This window comes from Sarcophilus harrisii, chromosome 1 (assembly GCF_902635505.1).
Source record: "Sarcophilus harrisii chromosome 1, mSarHar1.11, whole genome shotgun sequence".
In the NCBI taxonomy this organism is placed as follows: domain Eukaryota; kingdom Metazoa; phylum Chordata; class Mammalia; order Dasyuromorphia; family Dasyuridae; genus Sarcophilus; species Sarcophilus harrisii.
The window spans coordinates 128,163,767-128,186,504 of record NC_045426.1 but is presented as its reverse complement, the minus strand read 5'-3'; the positions used below and the strand labels follow the sequence as shown (position 1 = coordinate 128,186,504).

At 30.5% G+C, this 22,738-nt stretch overlaps 1 protein-coding gene across 3 annotated transcripts in view; it reads right to left on the bottom strand.

Annotated features, from left to right (window-relative positions):
* NIPBL (NIPBL cohesin loading factor) overlaps positions 1-22,738 on the bottom strand; it is a 250,207-nt gene that overhangs the window by 36,265 nt on the left and 191,204 nt on the right. For 2 of the 3 annotated variants that reach the window (XM_031964203.1, XM_031964213.1), the window contains exons 16-24: positions 20,230-20,316; positions 18,569-18,800; positions 17,552-17,703; positions 16,886-16,966; positions 16,098-16,198; positions 14,680-14,715; positions 3,842-3,980; positions 2,533-2,615; positions 1,762-1,894 (exon numbers count right to left, since the gene is read on the bottom strand). In XM_031964203.1, the coding sequence (XP_031820063.1) occupies positions 1,762-1,894; positions 2,533-2,615; positions 3,842-3,980; positions 14,680-14,715; positions 16,098-16,198; positions 16,886-16,966; positions 17,552-17,703; positions 18,569-18,800; positions 20,230-20,316 (1,044 nt within the window). The remainder of the gene's footprint in view (positions 1-1,761; positions 1,895-2,532; positions 2,616-3,841; positions 3,981-14,679; positions 14,716-16,097; positions 16,199-16,885; positions 16,967-17,551; positions 17,704-18,568; positions 18,801-20,229; positions 20,317-22,738) is intronic. The other variant, XM_031964209.1, reaches the window with a different exon arrangement.

The window sequence follows — 22,738 nt, the reverse complement described above, 5'->3', positions numbered from 1 at the left end:
ATAGTGCTTTAAGATTTGCAAAGAACCTTTATATTAACTGTTTAATTCTATCCTCACAATCAATTTAGGCACTACAGGTACTATTAGCCCCACTTTGCATATTTGTATCAATACAAAGAAACTTTAAATGCTATATCCATAGTCAGAAAGCTAATGGGGCATGGAAGTGGAAGTCAGAATCTCACTTCCGACTCTAGGTGCTACATATATTCTATTATACCATGTAGCCTCTATACCAATAGCTTCAAGTAAGATTAACAGCTAAGATTCTAAGTTTTTTTTTTTCATATTTCAAAAATCTAAATGTGATTTTAAAAATGACTGCTGATATAACAATTTTTTGGCAGGCCTTCCCCTTTTTGAATTTATTAAGTAAACACCCCTTTCCCCCCTCCCCCCTCAGGCTGGCCCAGAGATAGCCATCTTTTCTGTAATGTCAATTTAGAGATGAGGAACTACTTCAGGCAAGCCTCCCTATTGCAGATCAATGTGGAACATTTGCATCAATCTATCTATCAATGGAACCAAAATTTCAAAAGAATCAGAATTTGTCTAACTTTTTAATTTAATAGTATCTGAAAATGTTAGAAAAAAAAGAAAGGAAAATTAAGAGATTACAAAACAGGAAGGACATAAAGACTATGTTCTTCATTTACTACTCTGTCATCCATGTCATCCACATGCAATATTTCAAAATTGGAAATTTTAAGATATAGTACTATAGGACCTTCTTGGATGCTATCTTTTCCATAAATCTTTTTTCAATTTTTAGCATCTCAACTTGGATCTTGGAGGAGACCTTACAGAATCTTAAGCTCAAGAACTCCACAGACCACTGGTCCTATCTTCTATGCTTGTCCACTTATCTTAAGGGCAATCTTTATCACTAATCTTTATCCAGTTACTGACTATTAACAACTGGCAGGTAATCCTCAAAACCTTAGGAACAGAAGCACCGACCACTAACTCTTCTTCCAATTTGATTTCCCCTCACAGCATGGTTCAAGTAAGTAATGGTTGTGTACATGTTATTTATTAGTCAGTCTTTTATCTCCTCAGCAGTTATAATTATTAAAGACCATGCAAAAGTAAATTCTTTCACCAAAGCTCTTGCACTGTCTGGTGGTTTAATAGCATAAACTGATATGGTTTAATTAAAGGAAAAGCCATTGACCATTACTATCTGCTTTACTGTTGCAATCTATAGATGATGAGGTCCTTCCATCCGATTTGCAGCCGAAACCTCTATATATGTAGCTTACTCATCTTAAAAGATGAGCTCCTTGAGAACAGGGACTGTCTTGCTTTGCTATTTGTATTATTAAGAGTTTAATATAATATTCTTCAAATGGTGCTTAATTAATGCTACTTGAAATGTTTCAAAATGAAATTTCAAAACAAAACATTTCATTTTATCATTACTGTTCTAAATTTAAAAAGCTTAAGTAAGGAGAAATTAATGACTCAGAATCAAATGATGTTCCTGTCCATTTTTCATAAATCATGAAACAGGAAAAACAAAACAAAACAAAACAAAAAAAACCCCACCCCAACAAAATAAAAATTTTACTAAAACTGCAATCAGTGGATTATTTTATCTAATACAATTATGTTAAAAAACTAATGAAATGAAATTATGTATAAAATTGGATGTTATTGTAAACAAAAGAGAATATTTATCTTCTTACACTTACACAAGATATGCATCTAAAGTATGCTGTCCAGAAGTATTCTAATAACTTTTAAATGCTATATCCTTACCAAAAGTCTCCCTAACAAACTAAGTAATAATTCAGCAGCTGGCCATTCTGGCTTATTGACTGTAGAAAGAAGATCTTGAACAAAATTTTCAAAGAGTGGTCTGTAATCTTCTTCCCCTTGCTTACTCCCACATCTGTTAGAGGCAAATAATAAAAAAGGATATGTATTTAAACATTGATTTATCATAAAGAGATGATACATGATTCTTAGATATCCAGGTTTAAGCAAAAAGTATTTGTGTGCATATATGTGCATGTGTGTGTGTGTGTGTCTGTCTGTCTATGTGTGTTCCACTTATTGAAACATGGCTTTAAATGGGCTAATTTAAAATACTATATCACAAACTTCAAAGGTGTCCTTTCTTTGAAATGTCCTCACTCAATATTTTTGTTGCATTCATTCCCGACAATGCACACATGATGCTTATAGTCAATTAATTGAAATGAAAAACGTTCTCTTTCTAGCATTTCAAGTTTTTTAACTTTGGCTCATTTATTCCTTCCATCCTTTTCCATAGACTTTCAAGACTGATATGAAAACTTTCAAGAGAATGTAACATAGACTAACATCCTGAAAGTATCAATAAACATGCTATGAGATTTTAATTACATTTACTTTTTTCCATTTTAAAATTTAATATTTTATTTTTTTCCATTACATAAATTTTAAAAATAAGAATGTTAAAAATTGTTTTTAAGTTCTAAATTCTCTTTTTTCTCTCTTCTCTCCCTCCCTGTTCCCTTGAAATAGGTTATAGATGATTATACTCACTTTTTAAGGAAGATGGAGAGGAAATTCTGTGCTGTTCGCATAGCTGTCTCATAAGAATTAGTAATGACAACATCCTGATCCACCTAGAATGAGAAAAATTAATTTACATGATAGGAAAAAATAACCTCTAAGAGAGCACTGTTCTTGGAGTGTGTTATTATTAAATGTTTATAGTCAACAGAGCAAAATAATAAGTAATGTATTTTAAAAAATTTATATTCAATTTTAGGCAACAATTATACTTTAAAATTTAGGCAATAATATACATAAATTGACATTTTCTACACAAATTTTAATATTAGTATAATAAAGTTAATTTATTCTTTGTATCAATGTAAAATTATTAAGTAGCAACTCAGCAAATGAATTCAAAATGAATGTACAAGTGTACAACCAACTAATAATCTATTTTTCCTATAATCAGGATAAAGGAAGATTGTGGCCATATTACAAAGAAAGAATTATACAAGATATTTAGAAAACCACTTAGACAATATATAGTAAAAGAAAAAAAAAGACTACATTAGATGACCAAGGATGATTTGATTGAAATTAAGTTAAAACCAGGATGCCAAGAAAAGAATTCAAAAGAACAAAGATTAAATACGAAATATTGCTTGATTAATAAAATTACTGGTTTCATGCATTAATAGCATTAGAATAATGTCCTATATTTGTGGAACACCTTTTTTTCCCCCTTTTATTATAGTTTTTTATTTACAAAACATATGGATGGGTAATTTTTCAACACTGATCCTTGAAAAACCTTCTGTTCCAAATTTTCCCCTCCTTCCTCCCAACCCTCCCCAACATAGCAGGTAGTCCATATGTTAAATATGGTGGAACACCTTTTAATATGCTCTCACACATATTGTATCACTAAGTCATTATAAAAGGTAAAGCAAGGCAATTACAGAAATGGGCTATTAGCACACTACTTTACAAATAAGAACACGGACTTAGAGAGGTCAAATAGACTTGCATCTGGACTGTAATTGTTGTTTTTTGACTGCCTAAGTCAAATACTTGCTTAATGACACACCTTTTTTTCCTGTAAATTGTGTATAAATTGAAAATGATATGGGCAAATCATATTCCTACTAATTCCCAGGATAATTTTAGAGATTCATTCTTATAAAAAAATTGTCTTTAAATTCCAAGAAAAATTCCATTTAATACCAACATTTGTTTCAAGGAGCCCCAACAAGAAAATTATTTTACAAAAGTTGCTTTACATCATTAGGTGAAAATTCAATTTAGGCAGAGGTATAGGTATAAAAACATTCAATATACTTAAAAGTTTTCTTACTTTTTTGTTTGATTCCTCTTCTGAATTAGAATCTTTCTCTGCTGATGGTAGATGTACTACACATTGAATAAGTTGTAAAACCAGAGCAGTCACCATCTGAATATACATAGGCTCGCCATCCATATCACTACTATTCAATCTAAGAACAGGAAATAAAAACAAAATTATGCAGAATGTTCTGATCATTTGAATTTATACTATAAAATACTTTTATGTTTTAGAAACATTTGGTGATAATTTGGTGACAGATTATTAATCTAGTTTTACAGAGGAATGCCATGCTCATGAACATTATCAAGATAAATTCTTAAAAGTCAATCAATAACAATCATATAAACATGAAATTAAAACTGAAGGGATCTCAGAAACCAACTGGTTCAATTTTTTTTCGTTTTTAAAGCTAATGAAACTGAGGCTCAGAAAAGGGAAGTGACTTGCACAAGGCAAGTGGCAGATTTACGAATCCGAAACCTGATTGCATTCCTTAAAATCCAGTTCAATAATGTCTTTTCATCTGCTAAGTATCGACTGTGGAGAGGCCTTTCCACTAGCAGGGGCAGAAGACAGTTACAACTGAAAGTACGTTTAGCTTTTGTTTAAAAGTGAATTTGAAGTGAGATGCAAAGCAATACTTCTGACAGAAATGACAATTGTAGTGACATAAAAATATAAATTAAATACCTAGGAAGACGGAATAAAGAGAACATCCAAAAGTCATAAAGCTTTTGCAGTTTTAAATGCTAAGTAAGACATAGTTTGAGTAAAAAGGATGAGGAGAACCTATTAGATTGGAAAATACTAAAAAAATACTCTACTTCCTTTTATTATTGCATTCAGAGTGGGAAAAAACCTTCTATTTTTTAAAAACAAATTTTTTACAAACCCTAACCAAGTAGTGAAACCTATTCCTTTTTCATAAAGTATCACAAATTATTATCTATTTCACATTTGGAAAGTGACTATGAAGAGCTGTGAAATGTTTCAAGGCATGTGGAGCAAGAAATTTTTTTTGGAAAAAAAAGCAAAACCTAACTCTAAAAGTCTAGATATTAATTTTTTGTTTTCTATTACAATGCAAAAAAGTATTCTTACAATCTTAATTATGTAAAAAATCAGATGTCATTGCTTAAACTTCAAAGAGGAATAAATTATTAATAGTATAGATAAGACAGATTCAGTACTTCATCTATTTATTTTCTGGCGTACAGTCATCTTGTTCCCTGTGTAAGGAGCTTTCTGGACTCTCCAGTCTTGTATGGCAACACATTTGCAGCATTTAAAGTTCTGTATAATTTTACTGTTCTTGTGGTCAGTGTCATCTCTAATGTCCATTTCCTCTTCTCATTATAGATTACACACACACACACACACACACACACACACTTCAAGAGTGAATTGCTTCAATTGTACTCTAAATCTTTTTCTTATCATAACTCCATCTTTGTTTTTTCGGTCTTTCCACTGACAAGTCAGTGATCTGACTCCATAGGCAGCTGATTCAAAGACACAATATCAAAAAAAAAGATTTTTTTTATCTATTAAAAATAACCTATTAAACCTTTTGTACAGTTATTTAGTGCTAGCTATGTCCAACTCCTACTACATCTTTTCTCCAATAAAATACTCATGGATTAAAAATACAAAACTTCTCTGAGGTTTGCAAATGTCTGGTCTCTTTCAATCCTTTCTCTTGAATTTGGCTTTTGTATATATTTATAGCTACCCGTACTTTCCTCAATGTTTGTATTAGCCACTGAATAACAAAATGTATGTTTATTTAATCTGGAAGATCTTAAGTTTTTGTAGAATTTTTCTACCTCTTTATTATTAGCAATCAATTTTAGTTCCTAAATTGTAATTATTTTTAGAGTTCTTTGTTGTAAGTATTTATTAGAGATATTATAAGATAATCAGATATCCTATGAAATAATATTTCTAATTAACTGTGGAAGTACAATAAAACTATCCTGCCAACATTTTTTATCAATCTCTTCAAGGATGATCTTTGATGCATCTTATAATGTCTTTCTTTTTTCTGATATTATATATAGTAAGAACATAAAAACCTGATATGATTCAGTTCATACAATTGGAGATTATATATTTAAAATCCCAATAGGCAGTCACAATCAAGTTTATAGACAAAAAATTCTGTGATTGTCGTTGATTATTCTCTGCCCCTTTTTTTCTCATTGTTACAGTTACTGCAGGAATTGATGAGGGCCATACATGATCAAGGGTGGCAAAAGACTTTATCAGTTTATATTATAAACTTATTTACAAATATCTTATGGAGAATGATAATTATGATTTGTATTTTCTTATAAAGCAAAGAGAAGCAGGAGAGAGTTAAATAAGTTTAAAATATCTCCAGAATATTTAAGGATGAAATGCAAGTAGTTCAATAAATAGGAGAAACTTTTAACTATTTTTATCATCAAAGTTGGCAAAATCATCACATTTAGACTCTAATTTTGCAATCTTAGAAATTCTATAAAAGGCAGATGTGGTATTGAGATCACAAAGATGGAGAAAAAAAAAAACAAGATTGGATCACACCTATATAGAAATCTATGGTAGAGGACATGCAAACACAAGAGCACAAAGGGATCAACATGTAAAATCCTCATAAAAAAGGTAAATGTGGGAAAAAAACTGGAACTTATTTAATGCAAAAAAAAAAAAGTGATGAAGAAAACATCAATAACAAAATTATATGTTGATGAATGGTGGGCATACTCAGTGAGGGAATAAAATCCATATGTATGTATTCATGTATAAATATACATATATATAAATTTCTTGGTTGATTGAAAGACATAGGAAATACAATGTCTCATTTACTGCTTATGAAAAAATGTGGCAGAATTGGCAAAACAAAGCTGTTTTAAAGTCTCTTTCCTAACAAGGTATCACTGTCATCAAAACTATTTAAGATTCTTTGAAAGAGAGAACAAAAATAATCCTGGTTAACAAACTTCTAAACTTAAAACACCAAGTAAGACATAAAACAAGGAACTATATGTGGTTGCCAAAGGTGTTTGCTGTTGTGATGGAGGTGATTCTGTAGAAGTCCACATAGAAAAATTTTTTTTGTGGAAAATGAAGTCCTCCAAATACTTCTGTCTGTGATGACCTTATGGACACTGTGATATGTTTTTGAATGCTATATTGTCTTTTGGAAGAGTAACCATTCCAAGAGTTTGCCATCAACCCAAAAAGGATCAAATAGATAAAGAATTTTTTTGGGGGGTTTAATTATAACATATATTTGGATGGAAAATTATAGAGCTTGTTCACCAATATGTTTAGATGGAAAGGCAATAACAGAACAAGTTAAATCTGGAATTTAAAAGGATGAAAATAGTGGGTTAGATTGCCCTCAGGAAATTGTTAAATTCTTTTATGAACTTAGGCATTCCATGGAAACAAAGGCCCATCTTTTCAAATGTTTTATCAGTATTGTTGAATAAAAATGGAGTATAATAAATCTAAAGAATTAAAAGCAAACATCACAGAAGTCAATGAAAAGTTGTACCATGAACTGTGCCGTTTTCAACATCTAAACAATGGGGAGCTTTGAAAATGAAGAGGAATGAAAGATGGTGTCAAGGAAACATAGTAAGAAATGAAAAGAGGCTGGCCACACTTTGAAGATAAGTGATTAAAGGTGATTAGCCAGGATCACAATGGTAACTTCATGAGGTCAGGAGAAATAAACAAAGTCATTAAGGATAGTGAAATTGTTAGAAGACATGGACAAGCATTTTAAACAGCATGGGCAGGTAAATTGTGATCTTTAAAGCTGGAGGAAACACTCTAATAGCTGAGATCATGGATCCTTTCAATTAATTTTGAGTATAAGAATGCTGAGGAGTTTGGAATATGAGGTAGAAATCTGGATTTCAGCTAATTTTTCTCAAATAATTGGATATCAGGATATTTAAACTAAAGTCAAATAAGGCAGAATTGATAGCAAACTATAAAAGGTATTATTATGGTGCAATAGAGATATTTACATTTGACAGACAGCTAAATACTTATGAGAGAAAAAAAGATTAGCACAGACAAGGAAAGGAAATTAAACATATTTATAAAAAATAGCATTACAATAAACATTGTATATAAATCTGCTTTTTAAGAAAAAGAGGTAAAGGAAGGAAAAAGAGGAGTAAGCTTTTATATAGTTAGTACATAACAGGTACCTGGTATTTTCTACAAATGTCATCTTATTTGATTATTACCATAACTTTGTGAGATAGGTGCTATTATTATCCCCATTTTTACAGAAGAAGAAATTAAAGCAAATTAAGGTTTAGTGATTTGCTCAACATTACAAAATAATAATAATAATAATAATAATGATGATGATACTGATGATGATGAAACTTAATATTTATACAGTTCTTATTGTGTGTCAGGCACTATGCTAAGCAATTTACACATATTTGATTTTATTGTTACAACGATCTTGGGAGGTAGATGCCATTATTATTTCCAATTTACAGATAAGAAATATGAAGCAAACAGAAAGAAGTATGTGACTTGCCCAAGGTGACACAGCTTGTAAGGTGTGAGGTTGTATTTGAGTTCAGGTCTTTATTACTCTAGACCCAGCTCTGTTCAAGACATCACTAGCTGTGAACCCTTAAAAAAAAGTAGCATGGAAACTTTATTTTAAGTATGTGTGTTCCAGGAAAAAAAAAACAAAAAAAACAAAAAGCATTCTATCACTCAAGGCCTCAGTAGGAAGCATCAAAAAAGGAGATCCCAGGAGAAAGCTAAACTAGCACAGAGGGCAGGAATAGATGTCATTTGGCATTTGGGTTACAGATCCCGGTCAGAGAGAAATGGTCTCATAAGAATAGTTGCCTATACCCCTTGTACTCCCATCTGGAAGAGTGACCAAGGATAAGTTCTTTAAGCCATGTGGTTCTGACCCCAGAAGCAGGATGGGGATTTGTATGTATTCTCTAACTCAGCATGGAAGACTGCAATGGAATAGCACTAGGACAGGACAACAGACCAAAAGGGAATCTATAGTTTAGTTGCTCTCAACCTGCATACCCACACAGTAGGCAAAAAGTGGCTAACAGTCATCTTTGGAAATTCTTAATCAGGGACAAACTGATAGAATCTAAACCTAGATCAAAAATTTGAAGAATTCAGTAAGCAGATTTTAACCATGATTATGTCATTCAGAGAGGACTAAACCTTTTAGATAACCAGTTTGAGCTGTGGGAATTGCACTCTGATGTTCTACCATTTAAGAATAATTTCCCATCTGGTTTTTTCCCCAGTCTGGAATACATTGAACAGATGAGGTATATCGACTCCTCATTCTGTAATGTAAAATGTTCAGAACTTCTCACCTTGTCAGATATTTTCTCATCCTGTTTGCAAGATTTCAATAGGACCTGGGGTTCTGAATAACTGACTGCACAGTTTTTTATAAAAAAAAAATTACAAAAGAAATTTTTTAAAATTTCTTTTCATGTGTTGTCTCCCCATTAGAGTGTGAATTCCTTGAGAAAAAGTTACGCTCTATGCCCTTTTTTTTTTGGCATCTCCATAGTTAACATAATGCTTGGCACATAGAAGATTTTGTTTAGTGAATATTTATTGTGTTATTATTATTTAGTATGTTTAGTGAACATTTATTAACTCTATTGATTGAAATCAGAAGGAACTAAGAAGACAAATGATCAGATTAGACATTCATCCCAAAAGTATGTAGAGTCCAGAACAAAAATAAAAGTCCAAAGTTGAGGAAAAGGCTGGAAGAATGAATAAAAACTAAACTAATAGTAATATTAAGGGTGACAGGAAACTCAAGACACAAATTTAGAAGAAGGTTTCATGATTCAAAAATATATAAAAGAACATACTTCAATGAAAAATGCAGCCTGGACACAAAACCAATTAGAATTCTTGGGAAAAAAAAAAGTATGTATATGTGTGTATGTATATATACATACATACATATACATATATATATAATTATTTGAAAAATTAAATGAGAGCCATGGAAGAAAAAATATACAGAGAATCAAAAGCTTGGAGCAAGAAATAAGTGTCAAAAAAACTTTGTAACTTCCTAAAAAAAAACCCTAAAATTTATTAAACAGAAGCTAATGACTCTATCAGACCTGAAGGACAAGTTAAAAAGTCAATAAACTGAAAAAATTGTGAAATGTGAAAAATATGGGGTATCTCACAGCAAATACAGGTGACCTAGAAAAGATGAGGAAAACAATTTAAGAATCATTGGTCCACATTAAAGTCATAACCAAAAAGGAAAAAATAAAAAAAGACTCAAATATCTTATTTCAAGATATCTTAAAAGTGCTCAGATTTCTTATAACAAGAGAGTAAAGTAGAACCTTAAAAAAATATTAGTTTCTTCCTGAAAGAAACTCCAAAATGAAAACTCCCAAATATATTAATGGCTAAAATCTAGAGCTCCCAGGTAAAGGAAAACATTTGGCAAAAAAACAGAAAGAAAAAGAAAAAAAGACAAACAAGCAGGATTACACAAGATTTAGCAGGTATCACTAAAAAAGAGAAAGATTGGTATATAAAATTGCAGAACGCAAAAAATGCAGGTTTATAATCAAGAATAACTTATGAAGCAAAACTGAGTATCATCCTGGGGGGGTGGAGGGGGAGGGGAACGGACCTTTAAAGAAAAATAGAAATTTCAAGCATTCCTGAAGAAAGGATCAAAAGCTGAGTAGAAATCTGACAAGTTCAAGGAGGCAAGAAAAAGTATAAAATAAATATAATCATCTAGATTTGTAAGGATCTAGAAACAATTTATATTATTTTATGGGAAGAAGTCTACCACCAGTACAACCACTAACCTATATCATAATCATCATCAGATAGAAGAAATCTAATTTGACAGAGAATCTAGGTATGATTTCTTATCAAAATATAATTTGATATTAAAAGATGAACTTAAGTGTTGAAAGGAGAACTACACTGAGGAAGAAAAGGTAAAGGGAGAGGAGAAAATGAACTCACATAAATGAGATGTAAAACAGGATGAGATGTCCTATATAACAAGGACAGATTAAAGGGAAGGCAGTAACACTTGGACTTCACACTCATTTGAACTTACAATATGTTTATAAGAAACACTTTAAATATTAAGATATATATAGTCAAAATAAAGATTTGAAGCAGAATCTATTATGCTTCATCTGAAGTAAAAAATACAGGGGGTAGCAATCATAACCTCAGACAAAGCAATAGCAAAAATAGAACTTAAAAAGACAAAAAGGGAAACCACATTTTGCTAATATTTATAATGGACAACAAATTTCTATCAATATTAAACATATACACACCAAAGGACATCACATGTACATTTTCAAAATGATTTATGTGGAGAAATAGTCAAAATAGTGTAAGATTTTAATTTATGTTTCTCACACATAAATATGATAAATTTCTAAAAGAATACTGAATGAGATTAGAAATGAATATAACTTTTTCAATTGTGCATAGTATCTTCACAAAAACGAATTGTGATAGGACAAAAAATCTCACAAAACAAAACAGAGCACAAATATATATGCATCTTTTACTGATTAGAATTCAATAAAAATATTTCACAAAGGACTTTGAAACAATGATTATACCAAAATTTTTAGGATGTAGCTAAAGTAGAACTTAAGAAGAAAATTTCTCTTTCTAAATGCTCTCATTAATAAAAAACAAAGGGCAGACCTATGAATTGCCATACAAGTAAAAAACAGAAAACCAACAATTTTAAAAACTCACTCAACTAAAAACCAAAACAGAAATTTTAAAAATGAAAGTAGGATTTACAAAAGTGACAACAAAGAAAAAAACCAGCAACTTCTTCCCCTTGATTAATAAACATAAGCAGGAAGTACTGAAAAACAAAAAAAGAAAAGAAAAGAGAGAAATCAGTAACTTGATTATAAAAAAAATACTAAAAATTAAAAAGGTGAATTTTCAAGTAGTTAAAAAATGAAATTATAGGGAATTTTTTCGCCAAATGATAAGTCAATAATATTGACAGTCTAAATGAAATGAATAAATATTTACAAATATATGAAATGCCCGGAATAACAGGAAAAAGGAAATAGGAATGTTTAAATAGCTTTATCTTAGAAAAAGAAATTGAACTGTCATAAATGAATCTCCAAAGAAAAATTCCAATAACAGATGAACTGACAAGTTATTTCTATCAAATATTTAAAGAAAAATTAATTCCAATAATTTATAAACTGTTTGAAAAAATAGGAAAAGGGGCCTTATTAAATTCCTTCTGTGACACAAATATGGTCTTGATACCTACACCAAAAAGAGAGAAGAAAAAGAGTAAATTAAGAGTCAAAAGAGAGAAAATTTATCCCAATAACACCCTCTTTTAATGAATATCGATGCAAAAAATTTTAATTAAGTATTAGGAAGAAGACTATACCAATATACCACAAAGATCACTAAGAACAGGCTGGAGTCACATTAGGAGTGTAGGGCTGGTTCAATATTAGGACAACTATAAACATAATTTAACACATTAATAACAAAGCAACAAAAAATATATAGTTTTATTAATGATGGAGAAAAGCTTTTGATAAAAATGCCCATTCTTGTCAAAAATAGTAGAAAACTTAAGAATAAATAGAACTTTTCTTAAAAAATGATAAAATCAAAAACTAAGAATAAGCATCATCTGTAATGGAGAAAAGTTAGAAAGAAATCTTTCCAATAACATCAGGGATAAAGTCAAAGTGTTCATTATTACCATTATATTCAAGATAGTGCTAGAAATACTAGCAACAAAAATGAAAAGAATAAACGTGAGAAGAAGAGAAAAAATGATCTATTTTCCTCTAGATAAAATGATGATTAAGAGACAACTCAAGAGACAATTGAAAATTAATTGAAATAATTATTGTAACTGTATGATATAAAATAAACCCATAAAATTCATCAGCATTCATTTCCACATTTTACCAACAAATTCTAACAGGTAGAGATAGAAATAAAGATTCCATAAAGAAAAGTGATAATACAAAATATTTGGAAGCCAACCTCCAGGACCTCTATGACTATGATTATAAAGGATTCTTTACACAAATAATCACATCTAAATAACTGGAGAAATACTAGCTGTTTATGAGTAGGATGAATCAATACTGCAATAAAACCTAGAATTTAAGTTAAATTAAACTTAAATTCATAGAGGACAAAAAAGTTAAAAATCAAGAGAACTAATTTAAAAGTGTGTAAAGGAATATTAATCCAGTTTTGATGGTGCCATCAACTGGCTCAAATATTTTGGAACCATGCCCAAAAGGCTATTTAACTGTCCATATTCTTTGGTCCAGCCACTAGGTCTAAATATCTTCAAAAGGATCAAAGACGGGAAAAACACTCATATAACAAAATATTTATGGTGGCTTTTTTTTTTTTTCCTTTTTTGCAATCAAAGAAATGGAAAGAGAGGGAGTGCCCATCAACCAAAGAAGGCAGAACAAGTTACAATATACATATGTGACACAATGTAACTGCCTAAGAAATTTTGAAAGAGATGGATGATTTTAGAAAAACCTGGGAAGACCTCTATTAATCCACAGTTAAGTAAACAGAACCAAGGACAACAATTTATGTAACAATGATACTGTAAATACAAACAACTTTCAAAGATTTAAGAACTCTGATGAACACAACGGAATTAACTATACAGTTACAGAAAACTCATGATGAAATGCCTCTTAGTGATGGCCTCATATTATAGACTGAAGCACATTATTTTTTGGACATGCCTATGTTAAGAATCTGTTTTGCTTGACTATATTCTTAAATTTTGTTTCTATTGTTTTCTCAAATTGTAGAGGAGATAGAGTTAGAAGGGAATGAATACAAAACAAAGAATGAAATGGAATTATTAATAACAATGATAAAAAATGCAATCAAGTAATTTAATAGGCAAAGAAGCCATTTGGCTAAAAAGTAAAGTAATAAAGAGTAATTAAAGTATATCAGCCTTTAAAGATAGAAGGAAATCAAACTGTGAGAGCTTTAGATGCCAAAGAAATTTATATTCTGTTCTTGAAACAATGGTGAAGGACCACTGAAACTTCTTATGAAGCACAAAGTGAAGAAAAACTTATAAAGTTGCCCAATTTCACAATTCTGTCAGGTTTATTTATTTTTGTCCTTTGTTTTCCTTTGGTAGATCAGATTTCAAAGTTGTTAGGGATCTTAGATATGATTTAGTCTAAGCCTTCATTTTATAGATGAGAAAATTAAGGTCCAGAAAGGATAAGTATTTGACTCAGCTTATAGAGCTAATCTAATGGCAGAGATTAGATTTGACTCAAGTTTAGCACAGTGCCTAGCACATAATAGCCACTTAAAAAATGTTTATTTTTCAGTCAAGAATTATTGAGCTACTTACTGACTGACATTTAATCCAAACCTCTTATTTTACAGATAGAGAAACTGAGACTTAAAGAGGTTAAGTGACTTGTCCAAAATTGTATAAGTAATAAGTGGCAAAGCTAGGAATTAAATCTAAGTTCTCTGATGTCAAATGCAGTGCTTTTTTTTTTTTCTATTTTACTTCATTATAAACTTTTCTCTTGATCTAATTCTGGCCTACTTGTAACTAACTTTTTTTTTTTTTTTACATTAAACTGGTAAGTAAGAATTTTATTCTAAAAAGTCACCTTACTATTCTATAAATGGAAAATAGAGCGGGGCAATAAAAATAAATTTTATAGCCAACAAAAGATTTGTACAATCTACTCTGTTTAATTATGTCAATTAATAAATAACAATTAATGAGCACTTACATACATAGCACTGTTAAAGTCACGGTCAATAAAGATCTACAAAATAAGATAAAGCATAAAATAGATTGTACTTGTCAAATATAGTTTATCTTAGATTAAGCAATAATGTATATGTAGAAGAGCCCTTACTATTCCCTTCTAAGTCTATGTATAAAAGCACAACTTTTATTTCTTAAAGTTATTATTCCTCCTACCCTAATTCCTTTGCTACCAAAATTTCTTAGGAATTTTGCCCCAAGAATAAAACAGAAAGGAACAGCTGGTGGTGCAGTGGATAGAGCACCAGCTCTGAAGTCAAGAGAACCTGAGTTCAAACTAGTCTCAGACACTTAACACTTCCTAGCTGTGTGACCCTGGGCAAGTCATTTAACCCCAATTGCCTCAGCAAAAAATAAAATAAAATAAAAACTTCAATACAGAATAAAGCAGAAGGTATGTCAGGAAGGCCTGAATTCAAATCTGACTTCTGACTTACTTGTTGTGTAATCCACAGATAGTCATTTAACCTCTGCTTGCTTAACCTCAGTTTTCCCCAACTGTAAAATGGGGACAACCTATCTGTGAGGGTTGCCATGAAGATATTTGCAAAGCATTTTATAAACTGTAAAGCATCACGTAAATATTAAGCTGTTATTGTTGTTTTAAAGAAAATTCCATTTTCCACTTTAAAATGTCTACTTTTTCAAAAGTGTATTCCACAATGAACATGAACCATGTAACATTCATTATTGGGACTATAATATCCATAGCTTTAAAGGTAAAATTGGAAATAATATATAGGAAGGGAGCTCCTATTTCTCAGAACACTTAGAATAGCCCCCCCCCCCCCAAAATAGGTGATGATATAGAATCTCAAGAGATGATAAAGACCTCAGAGGGTATCTAATTAAAGTTATTTATATAAAAATAAAAACTAAACAACAAAAAACCCTAAACCCTCTCTACAACATCTTAACATGACCATGACTACATAGCATTTAGTTAAGAGATCTCCAATTAGAAGAACTTTATTTCCTACAGCATCCCATTCCACTTTAGAAAATCACTGTCAGAAAGTGTTTCTTTATATAAAGGTTAAAATCTTTCTCTATTCATTTTCTACCTATTATTCTTATGTTTGCCTTCTGGTTTCTGGGCCCAAGAAACTTTTAGAACAAGTAAAGTCACATTACATGTGTGTTATGTGTGTGATGGTCTTGCTACACTACTATGATACACATAGAAAAGAGGCTCAATGAAGAAGATGCACAAGAGAAAAGGATGTCGATTTCTTACTTAACTCATTCTCTTCAAAAACAATAACTTTCTGCCTTATTATCCTAAACCCTAGTTTTGCTTTCTCTGAAATTAGAGATAAGTTATAACATATAGTTATGGTCTCTTCAGGGTTCCATTACAATGGACCACTTCTATTTTACCTGAAATTCCTTAGACTCCTCTTGCTGGTTGGTAATCTTGCAAGTGAAGTGAAAATTTCTTCCAAAATCAACTGCCTATGTTTTTCATACCTTGAGAATACCTATTTAGCAGTTATAAGATTAAAAAACAAAACAAAACCCAAAAGATTAACATTTGCATAAAACAAAAATGACAAAGATTCTAATTTCCAATTGCATATATTCCATCTATTCTGGATGTTTCTTGTATGTACTTGATTCTATACATCTCTTCTCCCTAACTAGAACATAAGTTCCTCAAGGGCAGAGATGGTATCTTTCTTTATTATAGTGTGGCAGCACTTGGTAAGCACTAAACATTAAACACTAAACACATTTTTAAACACTCTTAATGATCAATTCCTACATGGAAATATCTTGAGAATTACTTTTAAAAGATTTATTGTCTACTGTGTGGAACACATTGTATTAAACAATGCAGATATAAAGAAAAACCTGACTAGTACCTGCCCTCTAAGGAACTTGAATTCTATTGAGGAGATATTTCATCTCTAAATGGTGTTGAAACATTATGATTTTATTTATTAAGTATACTTTTAATTCCAAAGGAAGTTTTTCTGGATTATTGTCTATTTATATTTAAGTGACCCAGAATCTATTAAATGTATAAAGCAGATCAAAATACAACAAAATTGAAGATTTTAAAGAATTGTCAGATAACAATAACCTGAGAAGCATTAGTGACATTTTTGTTAAAAAAAAAAAAAAATTAAAACACTAACTATCAAGTGGTAGAAAACTATACTTACTGCAGTGACTAATTTGATGGCACATAACTGGAGTTCACTGACATTTTCTACAAAAAATGGTGTTATTCCCATTGATGATATCTAAAAAAAAACATGGAGAAAAATCTTTCACTATTTGCCCAATCTTTCCAGATAATCTATGTATGAACTTGCTAGAAGACCCTAGGAACCCTGTGTATTTTTCTTGCCAGTCACAATGAGCACTCAATTACATCCGTCCTTCTCCCTCTCTTTCTGTCCCTCCCTTCCCTGTTCCTCTCTCCCTCCCTCCTACACACACACACACACATTATTTTATAGGGCCACAATATTTAGCACTTAAAAAAAAAATTCCAAACACTCCTAAGATAAGTAACTCAGAACATAAGTATACATCAACAAAGTATTTGCAACACAACCCACTTTTTGGGAAACAGTGGTTTTTCTTTCAGAAAACTAAGTGGACATTTTTCCAAACAGCATTTGTTTATATTTAAGAATTGGTCAAAATTGTGTTTACTGTTTTACACTTCTAATGTAGCATTAATAAAAAATCATTCTAGGTTGAAAATCTGAGGTTGATATCCTACTCTGGCATTGACAGTGAATGAAATAAAATTATCCCCATTCTTCAGTTTCAAGTTTCAGTTACTTAGAAATAAAAAAAAAAATCTCAGAAATACTTGCCTGAAGAATTGTTGTATCAGTCAGCAGTTGTATCTCCAAAAGCTCTGCCAAGCTGCTAACGATATCACAAACTTTGTTATAAAGCATTACGATTACTCTCTGCTTGTGAGTGGAACACTTGGCACGTTTTGCCTTTGAGGTTAATACTCCTCCTAATTTTTTTTTTAAAATTGGGGGAAAAATTATCAATAAAATATTTCAACATTAGAACTAATTATAAATTTTATGAACTGAAATTTCAAAATATTTGTGTATTTCTTGGTATGATAAACACATACATCAACTTCCCCTCCACCCTATGCCACCTTGCCCTGTCTACTCCAAGGTAAAAAATTATTCTTTAATGATATTTAATTTGAAAAGTAAACATTTGTATATAGCAGTAGATGAATGGTATACTTTAAAGGTAATCACATCAATCTTGATGCTAAAACAAAGACTTTCAATATAATAGTCTTGATTTGGTTCAAGAGGAAAGATCAGCTGGATTTTGAATTTCACTGACTTAGTCAATTTGGAATCATATTTAAATTTACACATAATCAAAAATCATTTAATAATATAATATCCAATATCTTTTATCCTTCTACTGCCCTATATTATGTCTATTTTATTGTTTATTTTCAGAGGTTATTCTGAAACTTATTAATTGTTCCCACAATTATAATTCCATTCTCATCTCTGGTGAAGGCAGAAATTAAAAACAGAATCTGTATAATCTTTATTTTTCCATATCTATAAAATGCTAGCTTTTTAAATATTTTCTAAATAAATTCTTGTTGATTGGGATCACAGAGAAACTAATAAAAAGAGTCACATTGATAATAAAAATTAAAGATGGTATTGCTATACTCTTATACAATGTTAGCTTATTTTAGACTACAGTATCACCTGCAGTAATCATAAATTATTTTGCTTTTTTACTTAACTTGGAAAAATATATGACAAATATATGACAAAGTTTTAGTAAGGTCTAATTTTAAAACTTTACATGTCAGCAAATAATGACAAACTAACCGCCATGAGGATCCACTCTGTAAACAGGATCATACTGAGGATAAAGAGTATTTTGTAAGTGAAATTTAGTGTATTGTATAACTCTTTCTATTACATCCTCAATATATACAGCTTTTGGCATGTTAGGTGATGTCATAATGTTGATGGCTGTAAGACAAGCATCTGCCGATTTTGTAACTCTTTCCATAATTAGGTCTCTCCACAGACGTTCTTCTTCTTCAGTGTCATTATTCTACAAAAGAATATAAATAAATGAATATAACATATTGGACTTTCAACTTTCACTGCTAGATGGAATTTTACAGATTTATCCTCAAGAACAAATTATCTTTACGATTGCGGTATGAAATTATTTCTACATAACAGTTCCTTATTATAACAATGAACATTTATTTGTATAATTAAAACCCCGTAAATATCTTTCTGTAATGGAAAAGAGTACTGGATTGGGAGGCAAAAGACTAGGCCTAAATTCCATTCAACTTGTTACCAGTGTGATCTTGGCCAAGTCATTTAGCCTCATGGGAGTTTTTTTATATAATAAAAGATTTTAGGTAAAATCATTGTCAAGGTCATCTTCTAGCTTTGGATCGTGTGATCGGTTAAATGTTTATAAATTTACCAACCACAAATACTCATTCTAATCAATATAGTATATGTGAGGAAACAATTTCAAGTTAATTTATCTACTTAAATAAAAATTATTTTCAATAAGTTGGCAAAATGGAACTCTAAAAAAGATATGGAAGACCACTAAATGAAAAAGCATCAAACAATTATCCTGTCATGGACAGGACTAAGGATATAAATTTAAATAAACAAGAAAACCCTGTCCTTAAAGGAGCTTACATTTACATGTTGACTGTTTTCCTAATACTAAGCTACTCATTTCTTTGGTTCTAACAAATATATTCTTAGATGAATTTCCACTTTTTTTGGCAGGATTTTATTTGAAATTATTTTATCACTATTGATAAATGATAATGATATAGAAATATTTTTCCCTGTACCATATTTCCTGTTCTATAATTTGTTCCATAAAGTAGAGTGCTTTATTTCTTAGTTTTTGAGAAAAATTTGTCTACTATTAGACAAACTACTACTAATTTTTCAAAATGGATTATGTGACCTGAATATTTAAGATCATAGCATAAACAAGTTAGAAGGAAAGCAGATAGTTAGGAGATGATTCATAGTGCAATTTTAAATTAAAGCTCTTTTTAGTGGAAAGAGCAACCAAATCAAAAACAATCTAAGGTAAATGATACAAAATTACAAAGAACCAGAATGGTCTCCAAGGAAGAGATACAAGATACTCGCAACCCACCTTTGTTACAATATAAACTCATTCTAAAAATAAATTATTTCATTTTTTATGTTTTATATTGCGTAAATGCACAGTGGGCCTAAATGTTGACTGAATTATGTGAACTTAACTGCTGTTAAAAAACCTCATTAAATGAAAGTTTTTAAAATTGAAAGGAAAAACTGCATACACTAGAATCAATGTTTTAAATATAGTGTGTATTGAATAAATATTCTCATTTAGGAAATACCAATCAAAAAGTAAAAAGATAATTGTATACCGAAAAACCAAAGCTAGGATAATATGATATTAACTAAATTAAAAGTAGTATTATCAATATTCATCTTAAACTTACATGATTTAGCAATGTAGAAAGTTTGGACCCATCCTGAATATTCTTCTCCAAAATGTTTAGAACTTTTACTGTCTTATCTGTAGCAAGCTATAAAGAAAAGACAAATTATTGTATTAATTGCTTCTGGAAAATGAGATGAACATGCAATAATGAACTAAAAATTGCTCTTTTCAAAATTCCGTTAGGATTCCAAATAACAGAAAACCATTTCTCAGGAGCAAAGAAGGAGCAAAATCTTCTTCCTTTCTTTTTGGATTTTCTATTATGTGTCATTCTGAGAAGAGAATCAATATCTTGGATTCTGTAGTTTTTGTGACACTAGCATATCATAAATGAGTACATCAGGATAACAGGCAATTACATACAATGATGTTTCTAAAGAGGATTCCTAAAACACAAAACATAAAAAAGGATCTTAAAAGATTTCTAGACCAACTATCTTCTAGATGAGCATTCTGGGACTTAAGAGAAGAAGTCCAAATTCTATGATTTTCATCTTGGTTACATTTTTACTATACTCCGCTACTAGTCCCGAGAATGTTAGCTTTTGTGCATGGCGCTACATTGTAAAAAGCATGAAGGAGTTGGCTACAAAACCGAGGGAAACTGAAAAATATAAAAGTATAACACACTGCAGGGAGTCAATAGATACTTGTTGATTGATTCAATAATATTTTATATAAAAGGTCATAGTGTGGTCAAAGTCCATGGTGCGGTGGTGAGAAGAGTACTAGATTTGTAATGAGATTGGGGGCTCAATTATATGCCCACTACTTACTAGTAGCAACTCATTTGACTTTTTGAAGTATCCAATTTCCTTTTGCAAAATGAGCAGGATTACCTGCAGGTTCTAATATATAAGGCTGTTGAGACAGCCTATTGAAATAAGGTATATAAAATATTTTGTCAAGCTTAATGTTCAAACTATGTAAATGTGAACTACTAGGATTACTGTTATATAGAATTTATAATTTGAATGGAAGGAGAAGAGTGAATTAGGTACTGGAGCTGCGACTCAGAAAAGCCTGAGTTCAAATCCTGCCTTATCATACCATATGTGTCCATAGTCTACCCAAGGCTTTCTGTGGCTCAAGCACCACTTAGACTTTATTACAAAGTTACTGACATGTTATCTGTGTATATCTGTGATATCATAAATCCTGATATGTTGCATTATTAACATCAGATAATAGTTTGACTATGAAGAAATAATAATCTAAAAAATGGACACAAGAAACAGTTAAATATAATAAAAAGGAAATATAAGAAAAGGATTTGGGCAAACTGGATTCTAGTGCTAGCTTTGATATCATCTAGGTGTATGGATTTTGGGAAAGTCTTCAAAGTCTTTGTTCCTTTTCTTCATCTAGGATAAGACCGAACTAGGTAACTATAAAGGTTTTTTGTAGCTCTAAAATACTATTAAAAACTGCAAATCATTAGAATACATTTTCTCAAAAACAAACAAAAACCCCTCAAACCCCAAGTAAACTTTTAATAAGTTGAAATGGCCAAGAGATAAAAATCTGATATAAACTTTTAAATTCAATAATATTGTTTAAGAAGTGAATATCCATAATTTCCCTTCCTTCTAATTTTTCCTTATTAAAAAGAATGTTAGTGGGTCCTGAGAATTAGATTGTTAAGGTTTTATAGTATATTTTAATAGCAAAAGTTTTTAATAGAACTTTCTAATATACTTAGAAATAAAAATGTGCATAATTATGTACCTTTAAGAAATTTAAATACTTAAGATTTGGATTTGCCCCTGTGATATTATGTGTCCTCATTATAACATAAATACCAACAGGGACAAATTCACTTGAATATACAGGAATATCTGGCTTGTTTTAGAAAAGTAGGTTAAAAATATGATTCATAAGCTCATTGAAAAAATTTTAATAGAAACATTTTTCAAATTCAATGTTATAGAGTGACTTAAAAAAAAATCTTTATGACAAAATTATCTCTTTCAATACTAACTCCACAGATACATTTACACTTTTAATAATTATTATGCTGTCCTTAAGCTAGAAATAATTATCTTTATAGTTTATGGTAAGGGAAAAGATTCAGAGATGCTGTATATGATACAGCACAGTACAATACGTAACAATCCTGGATTTGAAGCCTGTAGATCTGGGTTTGAATCTCTCTTCCTTATCATTCAGAAACATATTAGTTATGTGACACATAAATTAATCTTTCAGTGCCTGTGTTTCCCAATTTGTAAATGGAGAAAATATTTATTCTAGCAAAATCACTTAAAAGTGGTAGGAAAATATGTGCTATTAAATGGAGTAAATATCACAGGACTTAACTAATCTACTATTTAAGTATTAGAACATTTAATACAGGTCTCAAAGCAGTCAATCTATCTGTTCTTGGCACCATGATTTATAATGACTAAAACTAAGGACCCAAAGCAAAATTCTAGTGAATTTATGAATCAAAGAAATACTATTTCATTACATTTGCAAAAATGTTTGCAATTATGTGTGATGAAATT